A 22,011-nucleotide genomic window follows, 5' to 3' on the forward strand; every position below is an offset into this window, starting at 1 on the left:
AGACAAGTCTGTGGTAGAAAACATCAGAGGAGACGCTCACAGCTCCTGTCGAGGACGTCTTTGAAGTCGATGGTGTAGGAGACCCACTGGCGGGTCAGGAAAGACTCTCTGAATCCCCAAATGCTGATGTTCATGGAGCGGGCTCCGGGTTCCGAAGCGAGGCCAGTGAAGTAGATGGGGTCCCTGGAGAACGTGTGGGTTTGCCAGCACTGACCTTCATCTGTGGAGAACCTGGAATCACAATGGAGAAAGACCATGACAGAGGACCAGTGTGTGCTGGGAATGTCAGGCTCACACTCTGGCTATGTGACCCCAACCAGAGGAAGCCCATGTGCTTATGTGAGCTTCCCAACTCACATTGACTTTCAAAAAAAATTTTTTTTCAGTACTGGGGATTAAACCCAGGGGCATTCTACTTCCAAACTACATCCCCACCCCTATTTTTTATTCTTTACTTTTTGAAACAGGGTCTAAGTTGCGGAAGGCCTCATTCAGTAGCTGAGGCTGGCCTTGAACCTGTGATCCTCCTGTCTTAGCCCCTCAAGTACTGGAATTATAGGCAAGCACCACCATGCCTGGATGAAAGAATATTTTTTTAATTTTGTTTATTTTTTGTAGTACTGGGGATAGAACCCAGGGGGCATTCTACCTTCGAGCTACACCCCCAGCTCTAGTTTTTTTTTTATTCTTTATTTTGAAACAGGGTCTCACTAAGTTGCAAAGAGCCTCACTAAGTAGCTGAGGCTGTCTACAAACCACGATCCTCCTATCTCAGCCTCCCGAATACTGGGATTACAAGCATGCACCACCACGCCCAACTGAAAGAATGTTTTTAAAAACTGACAAAATGTGTTAGCCAAAGGGAATCAAAGAAAAATTAATGCCATTTAGTCTGAGTTGCTCTAAACACAATCCCTTCTAGAACCTTCCCTCCAGTTTTATAGAATGTAAAGTTTGAATTATGGTTGGCAACTTTCCCTCCAATAAACTGAAGAACATTTCCAAGATGCCCTGTATGCAGATAGTGTGTGTGGAGCTGAGCTCATGCATACTTAATCACATTGATAGGATGGCCGCTGTGCTCAATGGCCACAATGATGCCTCCAGAATCCAGGATGGTGTAATAGTGGGGTCCTTCTAGCATCTTCGCCCAGGAGTAACCCCCATCATCTGAGATGTACACATCTGGGACCATCACTGAGATGGCATCCCCCACGCTACCTGCAACACAATCCGCCATCTCATCAGCATAAACTGGCAATGAAACAGAGAGGATTTACTGACAAAAGAACAATGGTGAATGCATTTATCCTGAGTATTTCCCAGCAGGCTTCTTATAGTAGAAAAGAAAGCTACGAAAAGGGAGAAGTAGCACTGCTCTCTCAGGGGAGTCTATGAAAGGCCCAAAGCACCATTCTAATGCAAGACATTCTGCCAAAGGACTACAAAAGCTATCTGTAGTGGGCTATATTTTAATCAGGCCCAAAGGCTGTGGCTGGGTCTCACGTGCTCAGCTGCTTCTCTTCATGGTGCAAGGGAGGGCTCCTTACCGTGAGCGATCACTATGCCCACAGCATTGGGCTCGGAGAGTGGAGCCATCGGAACATTTAGTTTCTGGGAGATGCTGTAGGAAGCATGAATATGAAGGCTGCACTGTGGAAATAAACCAAGCTCAGATTAGCACCAAAGGACTGAGGCCCTCACTCATCTCAGAGAGCCTTCTCAGGAAGCTTTAAATAATCCAGACCACAGGGGATAGTCTTTTTTTAAAAATTGTGGTAAAAAGTACACTTCATAAAATTTACCACCTTAGCTTTTTAGGTGTATATTTCAAGAATGTTAAGTATTCTCTTACATTTGTGTAACCAATCTTCAGAACTTTCTCATCTTGCAACACTGAAACTATCACCCCTTAAGGAATAATTGACTTCTCCCTCCCCACACCCTTGATAACCATTATTGTGCTGCTGTCTGTCTCTGTAAATCTGATTACTCTAGACATCTCATACTAATGACATTATACAGTATTTGTCTTTATTTATTTATTCTTTTCCAGAACTGGGGATGGAACCCAGAGGCATTCTACCTCCAAGTTACACCTCAGCCCAATTTTCTATTCTTTATTTTGAAATAGGGTCTCACTGAGTTGCAGAGGACCTCACTAAGTAGCTGACACAGTCTGCAAACCACAACCCTCCTGTATCAGCCTCCCAAATGCTGGGATTACAAGCATGCAACACCACACCTGGCTGGCCTGCCTATCTATCTATCTATCTATCTATCTATCTATCTATCTATCTATCTATCAGTACTGGCGATGGAACCCAGGGGCATTCTACCTCCGAGCTACACCCCTAGCCCTATTTTTTTTATTCTTTATTTTGAAACAGAGTCTCACTGAATTGCAGAGGGCCTCACTAAGTAGCTGAGGCTGGCAACAAGCCGCAATCCTCCTGGCTTAGCCTCCCAAATGATGGGATTACAAGTGTGTGCCAGTTTGTCTTTACTTTTGTGTGTGTGTGTGTGTGTGTGTGTGTGTGTGTGTGTGTGCTAGGGATTGAACACAGAGGCATTCTACCTCTGAACTCCACTCCAGCCCTATTTTTTACTTTTATTTTGAAACAGGGTCTCCCTAGGTTGCCGAGTCTCACTATTTGCTGATGAATGTCTTGAATCTGCAACCCTCCGGTCTCAGCCTCCTATACACTGGAACCACAGGTGTGGTGCTGCACCAGCTCGTTCTTGTCTTTTTGTAAATGGTGTGTGTAACAACACAACCTAAAGGTTCATCTATACCACAGTGTATGTCAGAATATCCTTTCTTTTTTTGTAGTGCTACAGATTGAACCCAGGGGCATTAACACTCCAAGCTACACCCACAGTCCTATTTTACTTTTTATTTTTAAACAGGCTCTTACTAAGTTGCTGATGCTAGCCTTGAACCTGTGATCCTCCTGTCTCAGCCTCCCAAGTACTGGGTTTATAGGCATGTGCCACCATACCTGGCAGAAATTTCTTTCTTTTTAAGGCTGAATAATGATCCTCTGTTGCATGTGTGTGGGTACACATATGTTTATGTATTACATTTTATTACTTCATTATCTGTTTATAAACACTTGAATTGCTTCCAACTTTTGGCTACTGTGAATAATATATATAGGTGTGCATAGCTTTTCAATACCCTGCTTTCAAATATACATATATACGTAAGTATATATAAATATACATTATATATAATGTGCATATGTAGGTATGTATGTATGATATATATGTATGTACACACATACAAAGAATTAAAATTGATGGATATGGTAATTCTATTTTTCTTTTGAAGAATTACCATACTATTTGCTAAACTAGCTAAATCATTTTACATTCTCAGCAATAGTGTATAAGGTGTATATTTAGTGTATAGCTAAATCATTTTACATTCTCAGCAATAGTGTATAATAGTGTATAAGCAATAGTGTATAAGTGTATTTTTCCACATCTTTGCCAACATTTATTATTATTTTAACAGTGCCAGCCTAATGTGTATGAGATATTCTGTAGTTTTGATTTGCATTTTTTAAAAACTAGTGATGTAGAGTATCTTTTCATATGCTTGGTAGACATTTGTATATCTTCTTTGGAGAAATGCCCATTTTAAAATTTTGGTTATTTGGGATTTTTTGCAGTTGAGTTGTAGGCTAAGTGGGATGCTCTTGATTCTGGAATGTATTAGTTTATTTGTTGATGTTGTTGTTGTTTTTGTGGTACTCAAGATGGAACTCAAGGGCATTCTACCTCCAAGCTACATTCTCGGCCCTATTTTTTATTCCTTATTTTGAAATTGGTCTCACTAAGTTGCTGAGAGCCTAAGCTGCTGAGACTGACCATGAACCTGTGATACTCCTGTCTCAGCCTCCCAGTACTGGAATTACAAGCCTGTGCCCCAGACCTGGCTATATTAGTTTATTTTCTCTTTGGTAACCCATCTTAATTTTTTTTTTACTCCTGCATTACACCAAAACCTCTGACCAATGTTTAAAATATAACTCGCCAAAAATAAATGTGGTGAACACCTGATATATTTCAGACAATGTGAAAGATGTGATGATTCAAAATACAGACCAGTCCTATATTTAAGAAACCTGCTCTAGTTGTACTCAAGGTCCCAAGTGCCAGGCCTATGTCAAGGTGGTGCCCACAGATTCCAGGCACCCCACCTGTGAGCCTGGACTCCAAGCCCAACCCACATGAAACCAAGGTACAAGGTCTGCCCACCTATGGACCCTACCAACTGGCCCATCCAGATTATTTGGATGGGCTGACTGGTGAAGAGTTTTTCCTGCTGAAGCCAGTTAGTAAAGGACTCTGTGTAAGGACACACAGGCTGAAAGTGGTAACATGAAGAGATATTTCATGCAAATGGTCACTAAAAGAGAACAGGGGTGGCTATACTCACATCAGACAAAAGAGATTAAGTAAAAAACTGCATGAGAAATAAAGAAGGTCATTATGTAGTGATAAAGGTATCAATTCAACCAGATAGAACAATTGTAAATATATGTGCACTCACTATAGGAATACCTATATAAATACAAAACAAATATTAATAGAACTTAAGGGAGAAGTAGACAGCAATGTATTAATAGTAAGGGACTTCGATTCTCTTCTTTGAACAAGGGATATATCAGCCAGACAGAAAACCAATAAAGGAAACAGCAGATTTGAACAACACTATAATAGACCAAATGGTTAACAGACATAGAGCAATTTATCCAAGAGCAGCAGAATACACATTCTTTTCAAGTGTATACAGAATATTCTCCAGGCTAGATCATAGAGTGTGCCACAGAACAAATCTTAAAAAATTAAAAAAGACTAAAATCACCTTAAGTATATTTTCCAACTATAACACTATGATATTAGAAATCAGTAACAGGAAGAAAATTGAAAAATTATTAAGCAACATCTCTTCAACAACCAAGGGCTCAAAAAAGAAACAGGAGGAAAATCAGACTATATATTGATATAAATGAAAATGGAAACACAACATACCCAAATTTAGGAGATGCAGCAAAGGCAGTTTAAGAGGGTAGTTTATTTATTTATTTTTGGTAGTACTGGGGGAGGAACCCAGAGGCGTTCTACCTCTGGGCTATACTCCCAGACCTTTTTTAAAAATATTTATTTGGAAACAGGGTCTCACTAAGTTGCTGAGAGCCTCACTAAGTAGCTGAGGCTGGCTTCGAACCCGTGTGATCCTTCTGTCTCAGCCTCCCAAGCGCGGGGATTACAAGCATGTGCCACCACGCCCAGCAAGAGGGCAGTTTATAGCAATGAAAGCCTACATAGAGAAAAGGAAAAGATTTCAAATGCCTACTTTTATACCTTAAGGAACCAGAAGTAGAACACACTAAGCCCAATGTTATCAGAAGGAAGGAAATCATAAGTGAAAGAGACTAGAAAGATAATATAAAAGATCAATAGAACTAAGAGTTGTTTTTTTCCAAGTATAATTTTTAAAATAAAGATAATCGAGCCGGGTGTGGTGGCACACACTTATAATCTTATAATCCCAGCATTTGGGAGGCTAAGACAGGAGGATCATGGTTCGTGGACAGCCTCAGCTACTTAATGAGGCCCTTTGCAACTCAATGAGACCCTGTTACAAAATCAAGAATAAAAATAGAACTGGGCATGTAGCTCAGAGGTAGAATGCCCCTGGGTTCCATCCCCAGTACTGCAATAAATAAATAAATAAATAAAATTATAAAATATGAAAAAATCAACTCAGAAAAGCCAATTACTGTGTGTGTTTGTGTGTGTGTGTGTGTGTGTGTGTGTGTGTGCGCGCGCGCGCGCGCGTGCATGTGTGTGTGTGTGTTACTGGTAATGGAACCCAGGGGAATTCTACCTCTGAGCCACACCCCTAGCCCTTTATTCTTGATTTTGAAACAGGGTCTCACTAAGTTGCAGAGGGCCTCACTAAGTAGCTGAGGCTGGCCATGAACTTGTGATACTCCTTCTCAGCATCCCAAATACTGGGATTACAAATGTGCGCCACCACGCCTGTCTCAATTACTTCCTTAATAGATCAGTCTTGTGACATAAAAACTCATATCAATTTTAAATATTATCACATAAAGCATGGTGGAGAAAATAAAGTTTGCTTCATAATGAGAAAAACTCACAATAAAACTTCCCAAGAAAAACAAAAACAAAAGCCATTTTGAAAATATAGTTCATGCCAAAGTAATATAAAATAAAGCCAGAAATCTTCAAAAAGAAAACATTTTTGTCCCAATGTTTTCTTACTCTCTAATGGTTTCATTAAATTGGGGAGATTCTCAAATTCATGGGTTGCTGAGTTGTTCCAAAAATATCGAGTGCTTCATGAATTTGTGTGTCATTCTTGTGCAGGGGACATGCTAATCTTTATAGCATTCCAATTTTAGTATATGTGCTGCCAAAGCGAGCATAGTTGTTTTTTTTAAAAGATTAAAAGATTCTACAAATGTTTAGCTAGACTAGGAAAAAAAGAGAGAAACAAAATCAGAAATAAAAAAGAAGTCATTATAACAGATGCCGCGGAAATACAAAAGATCATAAGAGACTACTACAAACAATTGTACGCCAACAAACTGGATAGTCTTGAAGAAATGGATATGTTCTCAGACACATATAACCTACCAAAATTGAATCATGAAGAAATAGAAAATCTAAACAGAACATTAGGAATAACGGGAATTAATCCATAATCAAAAACCTTCCAACAAAGAAAAGCTTAGGACAAACTAATGGCCTCATTGGTGAATTCTACCAAGTATTCTTGAAAGAAAAATCAACATCAACACTTCTCAACCTCTTCCCAAAAACTGAAGAAGAGGAAACACTTCCAAAATCATTTTATAAGGCCAGCATTACCTTGCTACCAAATTCAGATAAGTATACTACAAGAAAAGGAAATTACTGGCTAATCTCTCTGACTACATAGATGCAAAAATCCTCAACAAAATACTCAAATATGCAGGGTGCAGGGGTTACAGCAAGTGTGTCAAAGTCAGAGAAGCAGTGATGACAGACAGGCACAAGCAAGGTTGGAGGCACAGACTATGCTCACAGGAGGAGGGAGCCATGAGGAGCCCTGGGAAGAGAGGGGCATGGGAGCCTGAAGGTGGCAAGGCAAATGAAAGGCCTCAGGAGAAGGCGAGGGCGGGGAAGGGCGCGCAGCACCAAAGGGTGAGGAGGAGGAAGGCTTAACAGCACTCACAGAGGTGGAGAGAGAAGGTGCTGGGTGTCATGGGTATACTTTCTCATGCCATTTGAAGCTCTTAAACAAAATACCCAGTCTAGAAAAGCAGAGCGCATGTCAGCAGCAGGTCTTCTTTGAGACAGCTTAGGAGCCAGCACAGCCATTTTGTGCTTGTGTGTTGTGTATGTGCGTGTGTGTGTGTGTGTCCATGTCCATGTGCATGTGTGTGGTACTGGGGACTGAACCCAGGGTTTTAATTCTGAGCTACAGTGCAGCCCTATTTTGTTTTTTATGCGTTAAGTTACTGCATGCTGGTTTTGAACCTGGGATCCTCCCATCTCAGCCTCCCAAACACTGGGATTATAAGCATGCATCACTGTGTCAGCTAGCAGCATGGTATTTTTTTTTTTAAAAGGAATTCCCAGTGTCCCTCAAGTTCTTCTCAAAATCTGTTCTTTTCTCCTCTTGTCTGTCAAGGCCTGCCAACCCCGGCATCTGGGATTTTCAAAATAGCCCTTGGCATTTCTAGCTCCAGGCCCTCAGAGGCCTACCTTCCCAGGCACCAGCTCACTGGCTACTTCAGTGAACCAGGCAGAGGGGAAGGAAGCTGGATGCTCTTCCTTTTGTTTCTGTCTGGTGTAGTGTTGCATGCTGACAAATAAATGGCTGCTCTTTGGCTCTTTGTAGGATTTCTAAGGCTTTGTAGCTGCCATGATGACCCCTAACTAATCACCAGCACACCTGTTCACTCTGCTTTCATTTCGCAGTTTAACACAGCCAACTGTTAGCCCTCAAATTTGCTCTCTGAAAAACAAATAACTGTAGTATATTGACAGTTCTGCAGTTCCTATTTTCCAAAGTTAATTTCATTATTATCATTTCCAAAATTTCCATCTTAAGTTGTAGACCCTAATGTAGTATAAAACTTTATTATTAAAAAACTGAGCATTGGTCAGAGCAGAGCTGACCAGCTGCTTTTCTTCACATACATACGACTGGCGTAAACAAACCTCATTCTTGTTTTTTGCTGTAGCATCGCACTCGCTATTTACAGGCTTTTGCAGGTGCGTCCACCTTCCTCCTTGGTCAAAAGTGATCATTGTCTGGATAGAATTATCTGAACAAGAAAAGAATGACCATAAGCCAGATACACAGGAAGCACCCAATTAAAGTCACTGCACAACTCTTATGAGGCCACCTAACACTATTTAAATCTTGAGTCTTAAGTTTTAACACCTTACAAAAATGGCTCAGTGTTGGTGAGTAACTGAGCAGCACTTTAAATGAGATTTGATGAAGGCTTACTAGCCTAACAGGAGCAAATTAATTCCAAAAATCATCTGGGGCTGATATTCTGATTTGTGTTTGTTTGTTTGTTCTTTGGCAGTGCTGAACCCATGACTTTGAGCATGCTAGACAAGTGCTCTGTCACTGAACTATATCCCTGACCCTTGAGGTTGATACTATTTAATAATGATAACTTTTATGCTACTGTTTGGGTCTTAAATGTTTTTCCAAGTTAAATACTTGGTCACTAGCCCATGGACTACTGGGAAGTGGTGAAACCTTTAAGAGGTGGGGCCTAGTAGGAGAAAGTTAAGTTACTGGGGTGTGCCCTTGAAAGGTATATTGGGAACCTTGTCCCTTCTTCTTCTCTCTCTGAGGTGAAAGGGTTTCTCCATCACATGCTCTTCTCATCAAGAACTGCTACAAGTCCAGAAGCAATAGGTATAACTGAACATAGACTGACATTTCCACAACTGTAAGCCAAAACAAATGTTTTGTCTTTATAAGCAGATTTCCTCAGGTGTTGTGTTACAGCAACAGGAAGCTAATACATTTAAATTCCTGACCAACACAAACAGGCTAATGTCCATTCTCCTTCCTTGTTTGATGCCTTAGAAGGAAAATCTACTATGGGAAGACAACCTAAACTTTACTTAGACAAGTCTATAACACCAGGCTTATTTTAGGGACTCTTAAGATTTAAATATGTGTGTTTAAATCTGGATAAATAATTTCCAATTGCTATTTCTCTAAAACCCAATATATTATTATTCTTACATCTTTTCTTTTTCTTCTTCTTTTCCTCATTCTCTATTTTCAATGATATAAACTGTTGTACATTTAAATTCAAAGATAGTATGCTTTAAGTTTTTCAAGGAATATAAAATAAGAAAGCAAGTCAAGGAAGATTACTTTATTCAACAAATATTTACTGAGAGTCCACTAAGTGAAAATTATTATTAGCATTTGGGAACATACTAGTGAACAAAACAGACAATGTATCTTGTGAAATATGCATTCCAGTAGGGTGAGACAAGCACTAGACACAGTAAATAAGTAAGTTACTCTAGGCAAAGGAGAAACTATAGGTGAACAAATAAGGCAACCTAAGGGAATGGGAGCGCAGGAAGAGGAAAATTCCCTAATGTACGTGATGTGCATTCAAACAAATCAAAGTCAATCACTAAGCCAAACATGAGAAGGAGGGAGGGAATGGGGTGGGAACTGGTTAAGGGCTAGTCAGGTGATATGAGCTTGTATGCCTCTACCATCTTATACCCCATTAAGATGTATTACTACAATGCATCAATTAAAAAATTAAAAGATAAGTAAATTATAAAGTATGTTAGAAAAGAAGTGCTATGGGAAAACACACAACTAATGGTTAAGAGTGTGTGTATGTGTGTGTGTAAAGGGGAGGGAAGATTGATATTTAAGATAATTAGGACAGATATCATTCAGAAAGTAACATGAATGAAAACGTGAAGGAGGAGTGCTCATCTTGCAAATGTCTAGGGAAACAGAGGGCACTGTTAGTGCACATCTGCAGACACTGAATGTGAGCACCTGGTGTGTCTGAGGACTGCCTGGGGCTGGTGTGAGTGGTGCAGAGTGAACGAAAGAGTGAAGAACTGGAGGCAAGGTCAGGGAAGAAATAGGGAGTCGATGGCACTGAGGATCTTGTGAGCCATTGCAAGAATTTACAAAATTAAAAAAAGCATACTGTACCTGCTACAAAAATGCAAATAAAACTTTAAAGAGTCTTTGAACTTGGGAATAATGTGTTTATCTGCATAACTGAGCCTCAGTAAAGGTGAGACCGCATACAGCCTAGAAGAATCTTGGCTGGCTTCTGCTATGCTCTCTCCCAGAATAGAAGTGACTCAAATCCAGGCTCATTCTTTTCAGCTTAAATCTACCATCATAGAAGATTCATTTTGTAAACTAAATATCACAGACTCTCAAACATCTTTCTTCCTATCAGCTCTTGCTCTGCTCTTTCCTAGCTCTAGTCACCACAACTTATTTAAAACAGGGAGCCAGTAGCCAGGCGTGGTGGCACACGCTTATAATGTCAGCATTTGGGAGGCTGAGACAGGAGAACTGGGGTTCAAGGACAGCCTTAGCTACTAATTAGTGAGGCCCTTTGCAGCTCAGTGAGACCCTGTTTCAAAATAAAGAATAAAATATAGAACTGGGGGTGTAGCTTGGAGATAGAATGTCCCTGGGTTCTGTCCCCAGAACCCCCCCCACAGTAATTAATTAAAATAAATAAATAAATAAATAAATAAATAAATAAATAAAATAAAATAGGGAGCCAGGATTTACATGAGTAGGCTCATTGCCTAGGTAAGCACATTATTGGGGCATAGGACCACCAGGTTCTCCCATGCCTCAAATCCTAACACATTCAGTGAAACTAACAGGGAAGAACAACTGTGCCAAGACTCACCTTCTGAGAGCATGCTTGTTATGTAGACCCCACGGAGGGAGGTCACATTGGTAAAGTCAGTCTCTCCACCTGTGGTAGTATAGAGATGTCGGTCCAAAGACTTGGAATAGACAATGCCTCTGTCATCGGAGGTGAAGATTGTGCCAAATCCGGTATCTGAAATGGGAATAAAAAACAAACAAAAAATTTAAGACTTGAGAGAATCAGAGGAAAAAAGAACAGCCACACTCATGCCTGCCTGGCTGGATTGGTACACTCACCAACTGTCTCTTTCCATGATGGAGACTCAGACCTGACATGTTAATCAAGGTTTGATACTCTCAACATGGGCATGGTGGCACATACTTGTAATCCTAGTACTTGGGAGTCTGAGACTATAGGACCACAGGTTTGAGGCTAGCCTCAGCAACTTAATGAGACCCTGTTTCAAAATAAAAATATAAGCTGGTGTGGAACATGCTTGTAATCCAAGTACTTGGGAAGTTGAAACCAGAGGATTGGAGGTTTGAGACCAGCCTCAGCAAAGGAGTGAGATTCTTAGCAATCTAGAGAGAACTTGTTTCAAAACAAAAAATAAAATAGGGCTGGGGTGTATCTTGGAGGGAGAATGCCCCTGGGTTCAATCCTCAGAGTCAAACAAACTAACTAACTAAATAAATAAGGCTGAATTATAGCTCAGAGGTATAATCCCCCTGGGTTCAATCCCCTAGTACTCAAGGGGAAAAAATTGAAGGTTTGCTACTCAAGATCTTCATCATCAACTTTAGTTTTAGTGTCCTGCTTAATGCCCGGAATATGGGAGATACTGAGTTTGTTAAATGCAATGAAACAATCATGATGCCACAGAAAAGCTCTTTCCAGATATATTTTGCTGGAAAAGGCATTGTATTTGGATTTGTATTTTACACATTTCTAAGACTTTACAATCTAGAACAATGTTTCTCAAACTATCTATGGTTAGCTGGATGTGGTAGTGCACACTTGTAGTCCCAGTACCTGGGAGGCTGAAACAGGAGGACTGCATGTTCTCAGCCAGCCTCAGCTACTCAGTGCGGCCCTCCACAACTTAGTGAGATCCTATTTCAACATAAAGAATAAAAAATAGAGGTGGGAGGGTAGCTCAGAGGTAGAATGCTCCTGGGTTCAATCTCCAGTACTGCAAAAAATACAATTCCTGGTAAAGAATCACTTATTAAAATTCCTAATGTGTCACAAACATACTTTTGTAAAATATAATAAAAATAATCATTAGGAAAGTGAAACAGAAAAGACAAGACAAAATACAAGTCCCCAATTTTGTCACTAGATTCAATAAACATAAAATTGCTTTGTCAAATAGCTCCTGGAGTTTCTACATGTTTCCTGTACAGATGAGTGTGAGTTGGCCAACTACGCTCCTAGCACATCTGCCCTACAGCATTTGAACACACAAACTACATGGATTGTCAAGACAAATGGCCTTTTAAAGAAGGATGATATATTCAGTAGGATGCTAATAAATTTCTACGAGTAAAAGGAAAAGCTGCCATCTAAAAAAGCTGCTCAAAGCAGGCTCAAAGCTTGGATCTCTGTACATTCAAAGACAGTTCTGAAAAGGCTTACCTCCAGGTTCATCCACATGCATGAAGACCATGTCATCATTAGCTGCCAGAATAGAATAAAATTGCTCCTGCCCAACAGAGGGGAGCTGGGCCATGCTCCATGTGTCCCCTTGATCTGTTGATACGTGGATCCTTCTTGTTGTATCCTGGAATAAATTTGCCAATATCTTTCAAATTTTCTGTCAAGACGCCATGTTCAGAAACACGAATGGACACTTTTGTGTGTGTGTGTGTGTTACTGGGGATGGAACCCAGGGGCACTGTACCTCTGAGCTACACCCCTAGCCCTAGTTTTTAGTCTTTTTATTCTTGAAACAGGGTCTCAAAAATGGGCACAGTTTAAAAAATTATTCAAAGCTGTGCGTGGTAGCACATGCCTGTAATCCCAGTACTTGGGAGGCTGAGACAGGAGGATCACAGGTTTGAGGACAACCTCAGGAACCTAGGAACCTGCTTTGAAACAAAATTAAAAAGGTCTAGGGGTATAGCTCAGAGGTAGAATGTCTCTGAGTTTAATCCCCAGTACCACACACACACACACACACACACACACACACACACACACAAAGTTCATTTCACTACTGTGTATAACTGCAATGAATAGTCACTGCACCATTTACCAAAGCAATTTTTCTAACCCCTCCTGGCAATGGAATGGTCCATTCTATTATAAGTAAGGCTGCCTTGAATTTTTCTTTGCCTTTTTCATTCTGGTATGATCTCCCGACTTCTGCTATTCCATCTCCTTCAGTAGAGATTAAGGATTTGGTGGAACCATCTTTAGCTTGGCTTAATCTTCATTTACATATACTTGCTCAGATAATTCTTAAAATGATGATCACTGCATAAAAGTTTGATCCCTTTGAGACAGACCCAGTATAACCCAAAGAATTGTATAAGTAAGGGTCTAGAAAACAGAGATGAAACCCATGCTTGGAAGATTACAGGGAAGTCAAGGTGTGATATGTGGCTGGGCGTGGTGACACACACTTATAAACCCAGCATTTGGGAGGCTGAGATGGGAGGATAGTGGTTCAAGGACTGTCTCAGCTACTTAGTGAGGCTCTTTGGAATTCAGTGAGAGCCTGTTTCAAAATAAAGAATAAAAAATAGGCCTGGGGGTGTAGCTCGGAGGTAGAATGCTCCTGGGATCCATCCCCAGTACCACAGAAAAAATAAAAATAAAAATAAAGATGTGATATGCGTTTAAGGGACTCTCAGAATAGCCATAATGAAGGAAACACACATGGGCTGGGAAGAAACTGAGGAGGGTCTAAAATTACTCTAAGGAAACTGGTCAGAGAGTACTTGACTGGTGAAGGAGTCTGCTATGAAGGCAATTCAAAGCTGGGCGTGGTGGCACACAGTTGTAATCCCAGTATTTGGGAGGCTGAGATGGGAATATCGCAGGTTCAAGGACAGTTTCAGCAACTTAGCAAGGCCCTGAGCAACTTAGTGAGACAATGTTCCCAAATAAAAAATAAAATAGGTCTGGAGATAGCTCGATGGTTCAACAGCCCTGTGTTCAATACCCAGCATCCCCTCCCCCCCAAAATAAATAAATAGCAAGCAAGAAAGAAAGAAAGCGAAAGAAAGACAAAGAAAAATAGGCAATTCAAGCCTACTCTCTGATAAATAGCTTAAAATGACTATTAGAAGCCAGGCATGATGGTACTCGTTTGTAATCCCAGCATTTGGGAGGCGGAGACCAGAGAACATGGTTCATGGACAGCCTTAGCTACTTAGTGACGCCCTGTTTCAAAAATAAATAGACTAAAAAATAGAACCGGGGGTGTAGCTCAGAGGTAGTATGCCTCTGAGTTCCATCCCCAGTATTGGGAAAAAAAAAAAAAAAAAAGACTACTAGATACAGATACAGTTTAGCCAAAGTATGAAAATTAAGCTCCAGGCTTCTTCAGGTTAAATACTCTTTAAAGTTCAATGGTAAGTACATTTAACCTGTTTAACCTACACTGAGATATGTAATTTCTTTGAATCATATTGTTATAGGTTGGAACTAAAATTCTATAAATCACACAGCAGAATTTTAATTTTTTAGGTAGTAGCGCAGGAGGCAAAGGTGGCTCCCTTTGGGATCTGACAGTTGGATACCCACAAGGCTCCACCACTGGGTGAACCTAGGCAAGTCACTCCATTTCTTCACCTATAACCTGAGATAGAGTATTAGCTCATAGGATTGTTGGGGGGACAGTTACAAAACTTTCAAGTTATCTATACTTACACTTCCCCATCTTCAGCTGTCTCTGAAGTAAACTGAATCAGGCTTTAACCTCACTACTCCAATAAAACTGCTTTTGTCAGAGTCACCAACAACCCCACTTCACCAACTCTCAGCAAACAAAGCTGACCACAGCCTCACCCTGAAGCACTGTCTTTATTTCCTATCACAGTCCCTTTTTCCCTCTCCCTCACCAGTTCCTCCCTTCCAGTCTTCTTTGCTAGATTCTTCTCTTTCCAACCTTCAGTGCTGGGGTGCTTCAGGGCCTACTCAGTCCTCCCATGTCTTTTCTGCTTACTCACTCCAGAAGACACCATTTAGTCATATGGTTTTAAATACACATGATTTGGGGGAGATTCATGTGCCGAATTTCCCCCCAAAACAATGTAGTGATAAAAGGCCAAAGGGCAAAGTAGCCCATGAGGGCCAATCAGCCCTGTGAACAGAATCACTGCAAATCTTACAGTGATACTAAATAACACAGTAAGAAATTCAATCATTATTCAGTAGTAAAGGGGATTTACAGAAATATCAGACCCCAAAGTAAAAGGCAATACTCACCTTATCAGCCATCACAGAAGCAAAAAGGAAACGTCCCCCAAGACCAAACGAGTAGATTTTCACACCAATGGTTTTGAAGCTTTTCCCCAAATCTGAAGTTCTCCATAATTCCAGTGCCCCAAGGTCAGCTTCTTAAACAAGACAAAATATTAATTAAAACTTCACTTATTGGTGAGCCCAATTCAAAACAGCTGCTTTAGAATTGCTCTTAGCCGAGCGTGAATCCCCGCGCTTGGGAGGCTGAGACAGAAGGATCGCACAGGTTCGAAGCCAGCCTCAGCTACTTAGTAAGGCTCTTAGCAACTTAGTGAGACCCTGTTTCTAAATAAAGTATAAAATAGGTCTGGGAGTGTAGCCCAGAGGTAGAAAAGCCCCTGGGTTCCAACCCAGTACCAAAAAAAAAAAAAAAGAACTTAATTTTATAGCAAAACATTTTAATCCTATGCATGTGTTCAAGTAACATTACTAATGCCATATAGCATCAGATCCAGGGACTTCACACTGGGTTTTATTTTACACTTATGGTTTCATGCTGGATGGAAAGACAGCGTTCTCTTAATTTATATACAGTGTCACATAAAAATAATACAGCCACAGCATCCTGCCTTTCTTTCTCTTTCAGTACTGAGAACTTAACACAGGGCTTCACATATACTAGGCAAATGCGAATCGATCACTGAGCTACACTCCCCCAAGCCCTAATCTACATTTTTATTTGATCTGGGCACAGTGCAGCAATTTGGTGGTACTTTCAAGATTTTAAAAATTAACAACTATCTTGAGCCTATTTAAATTTCAGGGAATTGAAAGAGTCTTTTGTTTTTACCTCATACAACCCAGAATATTTTTTTTTTTTTTGGTGGTACTGGGGTTCCTGGAAGCCCTTCTACCTTCAGGCTACACTCCCAGACCTATTTTTACATTTTTATTTGGAAACAGGGTCTCCTAAGCCAGCGCGCGCGGCTGGCTTCGAACCTGCGCGATCCTCCTGTCTCTGCCTCCCAAGCGCGGGGATTACAAGTGTGCGCCACCACGCCCGGCCAACCCAGAATATTCTACCATGGATGGACAACAGGACACTCTTCCTGGGACTAAAATATACTTACTGCAGGAGCCATTCACATAGGTGGTAAAGAAGATGATGTTCTCTGATCCCCTACAAAGAGGCAAAGACAGGAAAAGAAATGGCTTAAGACCGCTAACAGACTGTGTCGGCCTCAGTCACAAAGCCTTCCTGGTGCTGTGCATCCACTTCTCTTCTTGCCTGTCCATGCCTTTTCCACAGTCCACTGCTTCATTATGGGAACCCATCTGGCCGGTCAAACTGGTCAGCCTGCTCTCTAAGTGCGCCCTTATGCCATACTCTTCCCTGTAATGCTTTTCTGCCATGTAGCCAGATACTGCTCTCATAGTCTTCTGGCTCCAGCTTAGAATCACCTCTGAAACTGTCTTATCACTCTAACTGGAAGGTTTCTTTATTGAAAACATCTAGAGAAATGCTTCTCAACTAGGGGTGATTCTGTCTCCCAGGGGACATCGGGCCATATCTGGTGACATTTCTGGTTGTCACACTGGGGGTGGGGTGGGCAGGAGTTGTTCCTAGCATCTAGTGGGCACAGGTCAGGGATACTCCTACACATCTTACGATGCGTAGAACAGCACCCTCAACCATGAGCCATCTGGCCCAAGGCGTCATTCGTGATGAGGCTGAGAAACCCTGTTCTGGAGCAACATGCCAGGCATTAATTTGTCTCCCATTTTGGTTATTTTAATTGCGTAGTGTGTGCCTTCTCTCTTCTACCCGACTAATTAGCTTCTACAGTCAGGTACTGAGTTTTATGCTTTATTGTTTCCCTTCAGAAGCTAGCTCAATGCTTTGTATGAGCTAAATAATTTAGTTCTTTCATCTCAAATAGACAACTAGGTGAGAGGTTGAATTATTTAAAATGCAACTTGGAAAGGGAGTTTGCAGTGAACTAGATTCAGTCCCTGATATTTACTCATTGATGACCACCAGAAAAAGGTACTGGGTTTGAGCATGTCTTTCAAAGGATTTTAGGTTGTAAATTCCTAGAAATCAAAGATCTAAAAGGCGAGTAAATAGTTATGAGTAGCCCAGTTATCTTATATTTGAAGCTTAACAAAGTAGTGAATTATACAAGTAAAAAAAACAAAACCCTGCATAGGCTAGAAAATAAAACAATTAAATGTTTTCATTTTAAAGATCAAAATTACTATAGTCCTTGGCCGGGCGTGGTGGCGCACGCTTGTAATCCCCGCGCTTGGGAGGCAGAGACAGGAGGATCACGCAGGTTCGAAGCCAGCCGCGCGCGCTGGCTTAGGAGACCCTGTTTCCAAATAAAAAAGTATAAAAAATAGGTCTGGGAGTGTAGCCCGGAGGTAGAAGGGCTTCCAGGAACCCCAGTACCACCAAAAAAAAAAAAAAAAAATTACTATAGTCCTTGCCACTCAGTGAGACCCTCTTTCAAAATAAAGAACAAAAAATAGGGCTGGGGGTGTAACTTGGGAGGTAGAATGCTCTTGGGTTCCATCCCTAGTACCAAAAAAAAGTTACTATACTCTTACTCAACCATGTCCTATATGTTTTAAGCCCATCAGAAGTCAAATAACTTATTTAAAAAATTACCTCCTTCTCAGTAAGACCTCATGTGGTACAAACACAAGTCATTAAATACATAAAATTAAAGCAAATGTGGCATGTGTACAACGGTGATGCTGTAAAAACTTTATTTAATGAGCATTTCTGGAAAAGGCCCACCTTCTTTAAGTACACATTTAATATTTTATTAATTTATCAACATATTTAAAATCTGTATTATACATTTTCCCAATTTCCTCAGTAGAGTACATTAAACTCTTTCTTTGGATCACAGATGAATATCTTATTTATTTATTTATTTATTTATTTATTTATTTATTTATTTATTTTATTAGTTTTATGGTACTGGGGATTGAACCCAGAGCATACTACCTCCAAGCTACACCCTCTGGCCCTTTTTATGTTTTGAAATAGGGTCTCTCTGTTTCTCAGAGTCTCCTACTGGCTGAGGCGTCCTCACACCTGTGATCCTGTCTTAGCCTTCCAAGTACTGGGATTACAGGAGTGGGCCACCATGCCTGGCTTCCGATCATCATTATGAATATCAATCACACTAAGCCACAGTGCAGTGCTCCCACTAGAAGTTACTGAAGTATGTGTCCTTTCTTGATCTAGCACTGAGTGATTTCAATGCAGTTAGGCTACATTTTTGTCTGTTCTTTGGCAGTTTCCCTGCCTCTTTCCAGCTCTTAGGCTGGAACTATATTGCTGTCAGTGCTTGTTGCTAGCAGCCATGTAGCGCATCTCTGGCAGCAATCTGCTACAAACTGGGAAAACAGATAGCAAATTTGTTGAAATTAGTCAAAGGACAAGAAGAGAGAGACTGAACAAGAGTCTAAACCTAGTCAGAATTTTAGAGGCATGATGTTTGTTAATTCAAATTGAATTAACCCACACTCCCCAAATAAATCTCCTTTCACAATGAGAAACTAAAGCTCAGAGATGTTAAGCCACTAGCAGTAGAGCCAGCAGAACCAAGGGGACTTGACTCCCAAGTAAGTGCTCCCTCCACATCATCTTTACTCAAGCAAGCTGATGGGGGCAGAGCATCCTGCTGAGAGAAGTGAGCTGTTGCACAGACAGTGTCCCTTTGGAAGTCTGGAAGCTCCTAGCTTTCTTCCTGATTCCTTACTATGTTCTACATAACTGGAAATGGATTGCTAGACAAGGGAGTATAAATCTGGGTGCAGAGAAGACTTGAAATCCTCAAATTAGCCGGGCATGGTGGCGCACGCTTGTAATCCCTGCTCTTGGGGAGGCGGAGATAGGAGGATTGCGCTGGTTCGGAGCCAGCCTCACTGGCTTAAGAGACCCTGTTTCCAAATAAAAAATATAAAATAGGTCTGGGAGTGTAGCCCGGAGGTAGAAGGGCTTCCAGGAACCCCAGTACCACCAAAAAAGAAAGAAAGAAAGAAAGAAAGAAAGAAAGAAAGAAAGAAAGAAAGAAAGAAAAGAAAAAGAAATCCTCAAATTAAAGTTGTATCTTATGTCCCAACTGATGTCATCATTTATGGAAAATAAGTGCCTTATTTATATTCTAACACTTAGTGAGACTAACTCTTCTTTTCTAACACAATTAGCAGCTCCTCTAGGTCAAAGTCTACGTCATCCCCCTTCTTGTATCCCTGTGGTGCCCTAAAGAGTATTCGCCATACAGTAAGTGCTTAGTATTTATTAATGTAACTTTTGGAAGCATTATCAGGAAAGGTTTAGGGTTATGCACAGATGGAGTTTTCTGTTACTCACCATTTGGCCAAACATACTGCTTTGTGGATTTCTTCCCATTTTCCCCCAAAATTCTTGGACACCCACAGGCCATTCTGAAAGATTATAAATGACTTAATCAAAATTCCAGCTTTATCCTGTGCAGCTGCTTGTATGACCTTTAATAATTAATATCCAATCACACAGGAGAATAAAAACATACACTGAGGTTCCATAAACCCCCCCCCCCACACACGGCTTATTCTGTCTCCTTCAAGGCCTTAGAAGTTTAGAATACCAAATGCATATGAAGTGTCCACGATGTGCTAGGCACTGTACCAGATGTTACACAGTGCATACAAGGTGAGCAAGACAACTCCCTGCTCTCAAGGATCTCAGTTTACCAAGGGCCATCAGAAGAAGTTTCAGTGCTATGTGTTACAGTGTTATGGAAACAGTCCAGGGTAGAGTAGAGAGAGGAGGTACACAGCATCAGACACAACTCTGAAGATGGCTGCACTGACTCTGAAATGATGAATGGTGGGGCTAGAAGAGGGCAATGAGCTGAGTGCAACTGTACTGAGAAACTAGTGTAGTACAGGCAGGGAGGAGAGAAAGCTCTGCAGTGGGTGGAGAGAGAGAGGAAGCTGTCGGACAAGAACGGAGCACAACTTCCAAGGCGGGGAAATGCAGATATACGCTCTAGAGAAGGGTACAGCCAGCTCATGAACAGCCTTCCTTGTAGGCCAGCACTCTCTGGAGGAAGGTATCTAATGCAGGAGAACAACACAGTCAGCTTTGCTTTCTTAGGTGTTGTACTTGGATGAGAGGGGAAAGAGATGGATTTCAGAAAGTCCCAACTAGAAATAAGACATGCAGGGAATGACTGCCATGTTGGTTCAGTAAGAGTTAATAAGGATTTGACCCATGACCTCAAGGAATGGGATCCGCAAGAACTTAAAATCTAGAATAGAGCCGGGTATGGTGATGAACATTTGTAATCCTAGCATTTGGAAGGCTGAGACAGGAAGATCACAGTTCAAGGACAGCCTCAGCTACTTAGTGAGGCCCTTTGCAACTCAATGAGACCCTGTTTCAAAATAAAGAATAAAAAAATAGGGCTGAGGGTATAGCTCGGAGGTAGAATGCCCCTGGGTTCCATTGCCAGTACCTAAACAAACAGACAAACAAACAAACAAACAAAATCTAGAATAGAACTAGATGACTGTTCCCACAGGGTAAATGCGTGTAGGTGCCCATGTATACATGAGCATACATGTCTCGAAGCAGTCACTCTGGGCTTGGGGTTGGGAAATAAGATGTATTGCTGTATCATTAACTAATACAAGGATTCAGAGAAGAGCATGTCTGAGAGAACGTCAGGGAAGAAGTTCAGTATTGGACTGAGTTTGAGATGCCTGCAGGACATCTAGCTAGAGATACCAAGGGGCAGCGAGAAAAGGATCTGGTGCTCTACGGGGAAGCCAGAGCTACAGATGAGGATGTTATTTTCCAATTTTTCCTTTCTTCTATAATTATTTTTATATTATTTGAATGTATTATATCTACCTTCTTGTCTATAATTATAAATATATCTTACATGATCATGTAATAGATTACCTTTTAAAATAAATTAATATGAGAATTTATAGTATAATAATTATATGAATATTGGTCAATGTAAAGCCAAGAAGAATGAATCAAGTCATATAGAAGGGAATGTTCTATGCCACTAACATATTTCGAGTCAAGGAGAATCTTCCAAATGTCTCATCTAATGGATTCTCTTACTTGATTCCCCATCTTCCTTTACTCCCTGGTCATTCTCTGCTGCTGCATCTTGTACTTCACTGCACCTTTTTTCTTAAGTTTCTGTTCTGTTTTGGTGGAGGACCATATTTATAAACTTAAGATTTTCTATACCCCAAAATCTGAATTTTGCTTTTACATTTGACTGATGGTTTGACTAAGTATAGGGTTCTATATTTGAATCCTTTACCTCTGAAGTTTGAAGTTTTCATTGCCTCCTAACAATCAAGAGATGCTGATAAGGAGTCTGATATTACTGTCTTGTTCCTTTTTAAGTGTCTACCTCCATCACTGTGACATCCAGATATTCCCGTTGTCACCCAGTTCCCACCTTTCACTATGATGTGCTAGTTGTCCTTCTCACTGATCCTCCTCCTTCTTTCCAGCTCTCTCCAAGCACCTAGATAAGGATTTGAGAATCCTACACATTGTAAGTGGTAAACTGTAAGGGTGGAAGACATTGCTCAGAATAAAATGAGCAGTAGGCATTTAAGGGTA

At 40.8% G+C, this 22,011-nt stretch overlaps 1 protein-coding gene across 1 annotated transcript in view; it reads right to left on the reverse strand.

The window, feature by feature from the left end:
* SORT1 (sortilin 1) overlaps positions 1–22,011 on the reverse strand; it is a gene marked incomplete at its 3' end in the record, with an annotated part of 94,530 nt that overhangs the window by 20,595 nt on the left and 51,924 nt on the right. The window contains exons 6-14 of the mRNA XM_080691488.1: positions 19,747–19,820; positions 16,487–16,536; positions 15,381–15,511; positions 12,582–12,726; positions 10,980–11,135; positions 8,251–8,357; positions 1,551–1,653; positions 1,053–1,221; positions 41–231 (exon numbers count right to left, since the gene is read on the reverse strand). Of these exons, the coding sequence (XP_080547614.1) occupies positions 41–231; positions 1,053–1,221; positions 1,551–1,653; positions 8,251–8,357; positions 10,980–11,135; positions 12,582–12,726; positions 15,381–15,511; positions 16,487–16,536; positions 19,747–19,820 (1,126 nt within the window). The remainder of the gene's footprint in view (positions 1–40; positions 232–1,052; positions 1,222–1,550; positions 1,654–8,250; positions 8,358–10,979; positions 11,136–12,581; positions 12,727–15,380; positions 15,512–16,486; positions 16,537–19,746; positions 19,821–22,011) is intronic.

Source organism: Muscardinus avellanarius (assembly GCF_963383645.1).
Source record: "Muscardinus avellanarius genome assembly, chromosome: 3".
In the NCBI taxonomy this organism is placed as follows: domain Eukaryota; kingdom Metazoa; phylum Chordata; class Mammalia; order Rodentia; family Gliridae; genus Muscardinus; species Muscardinus avellanarius.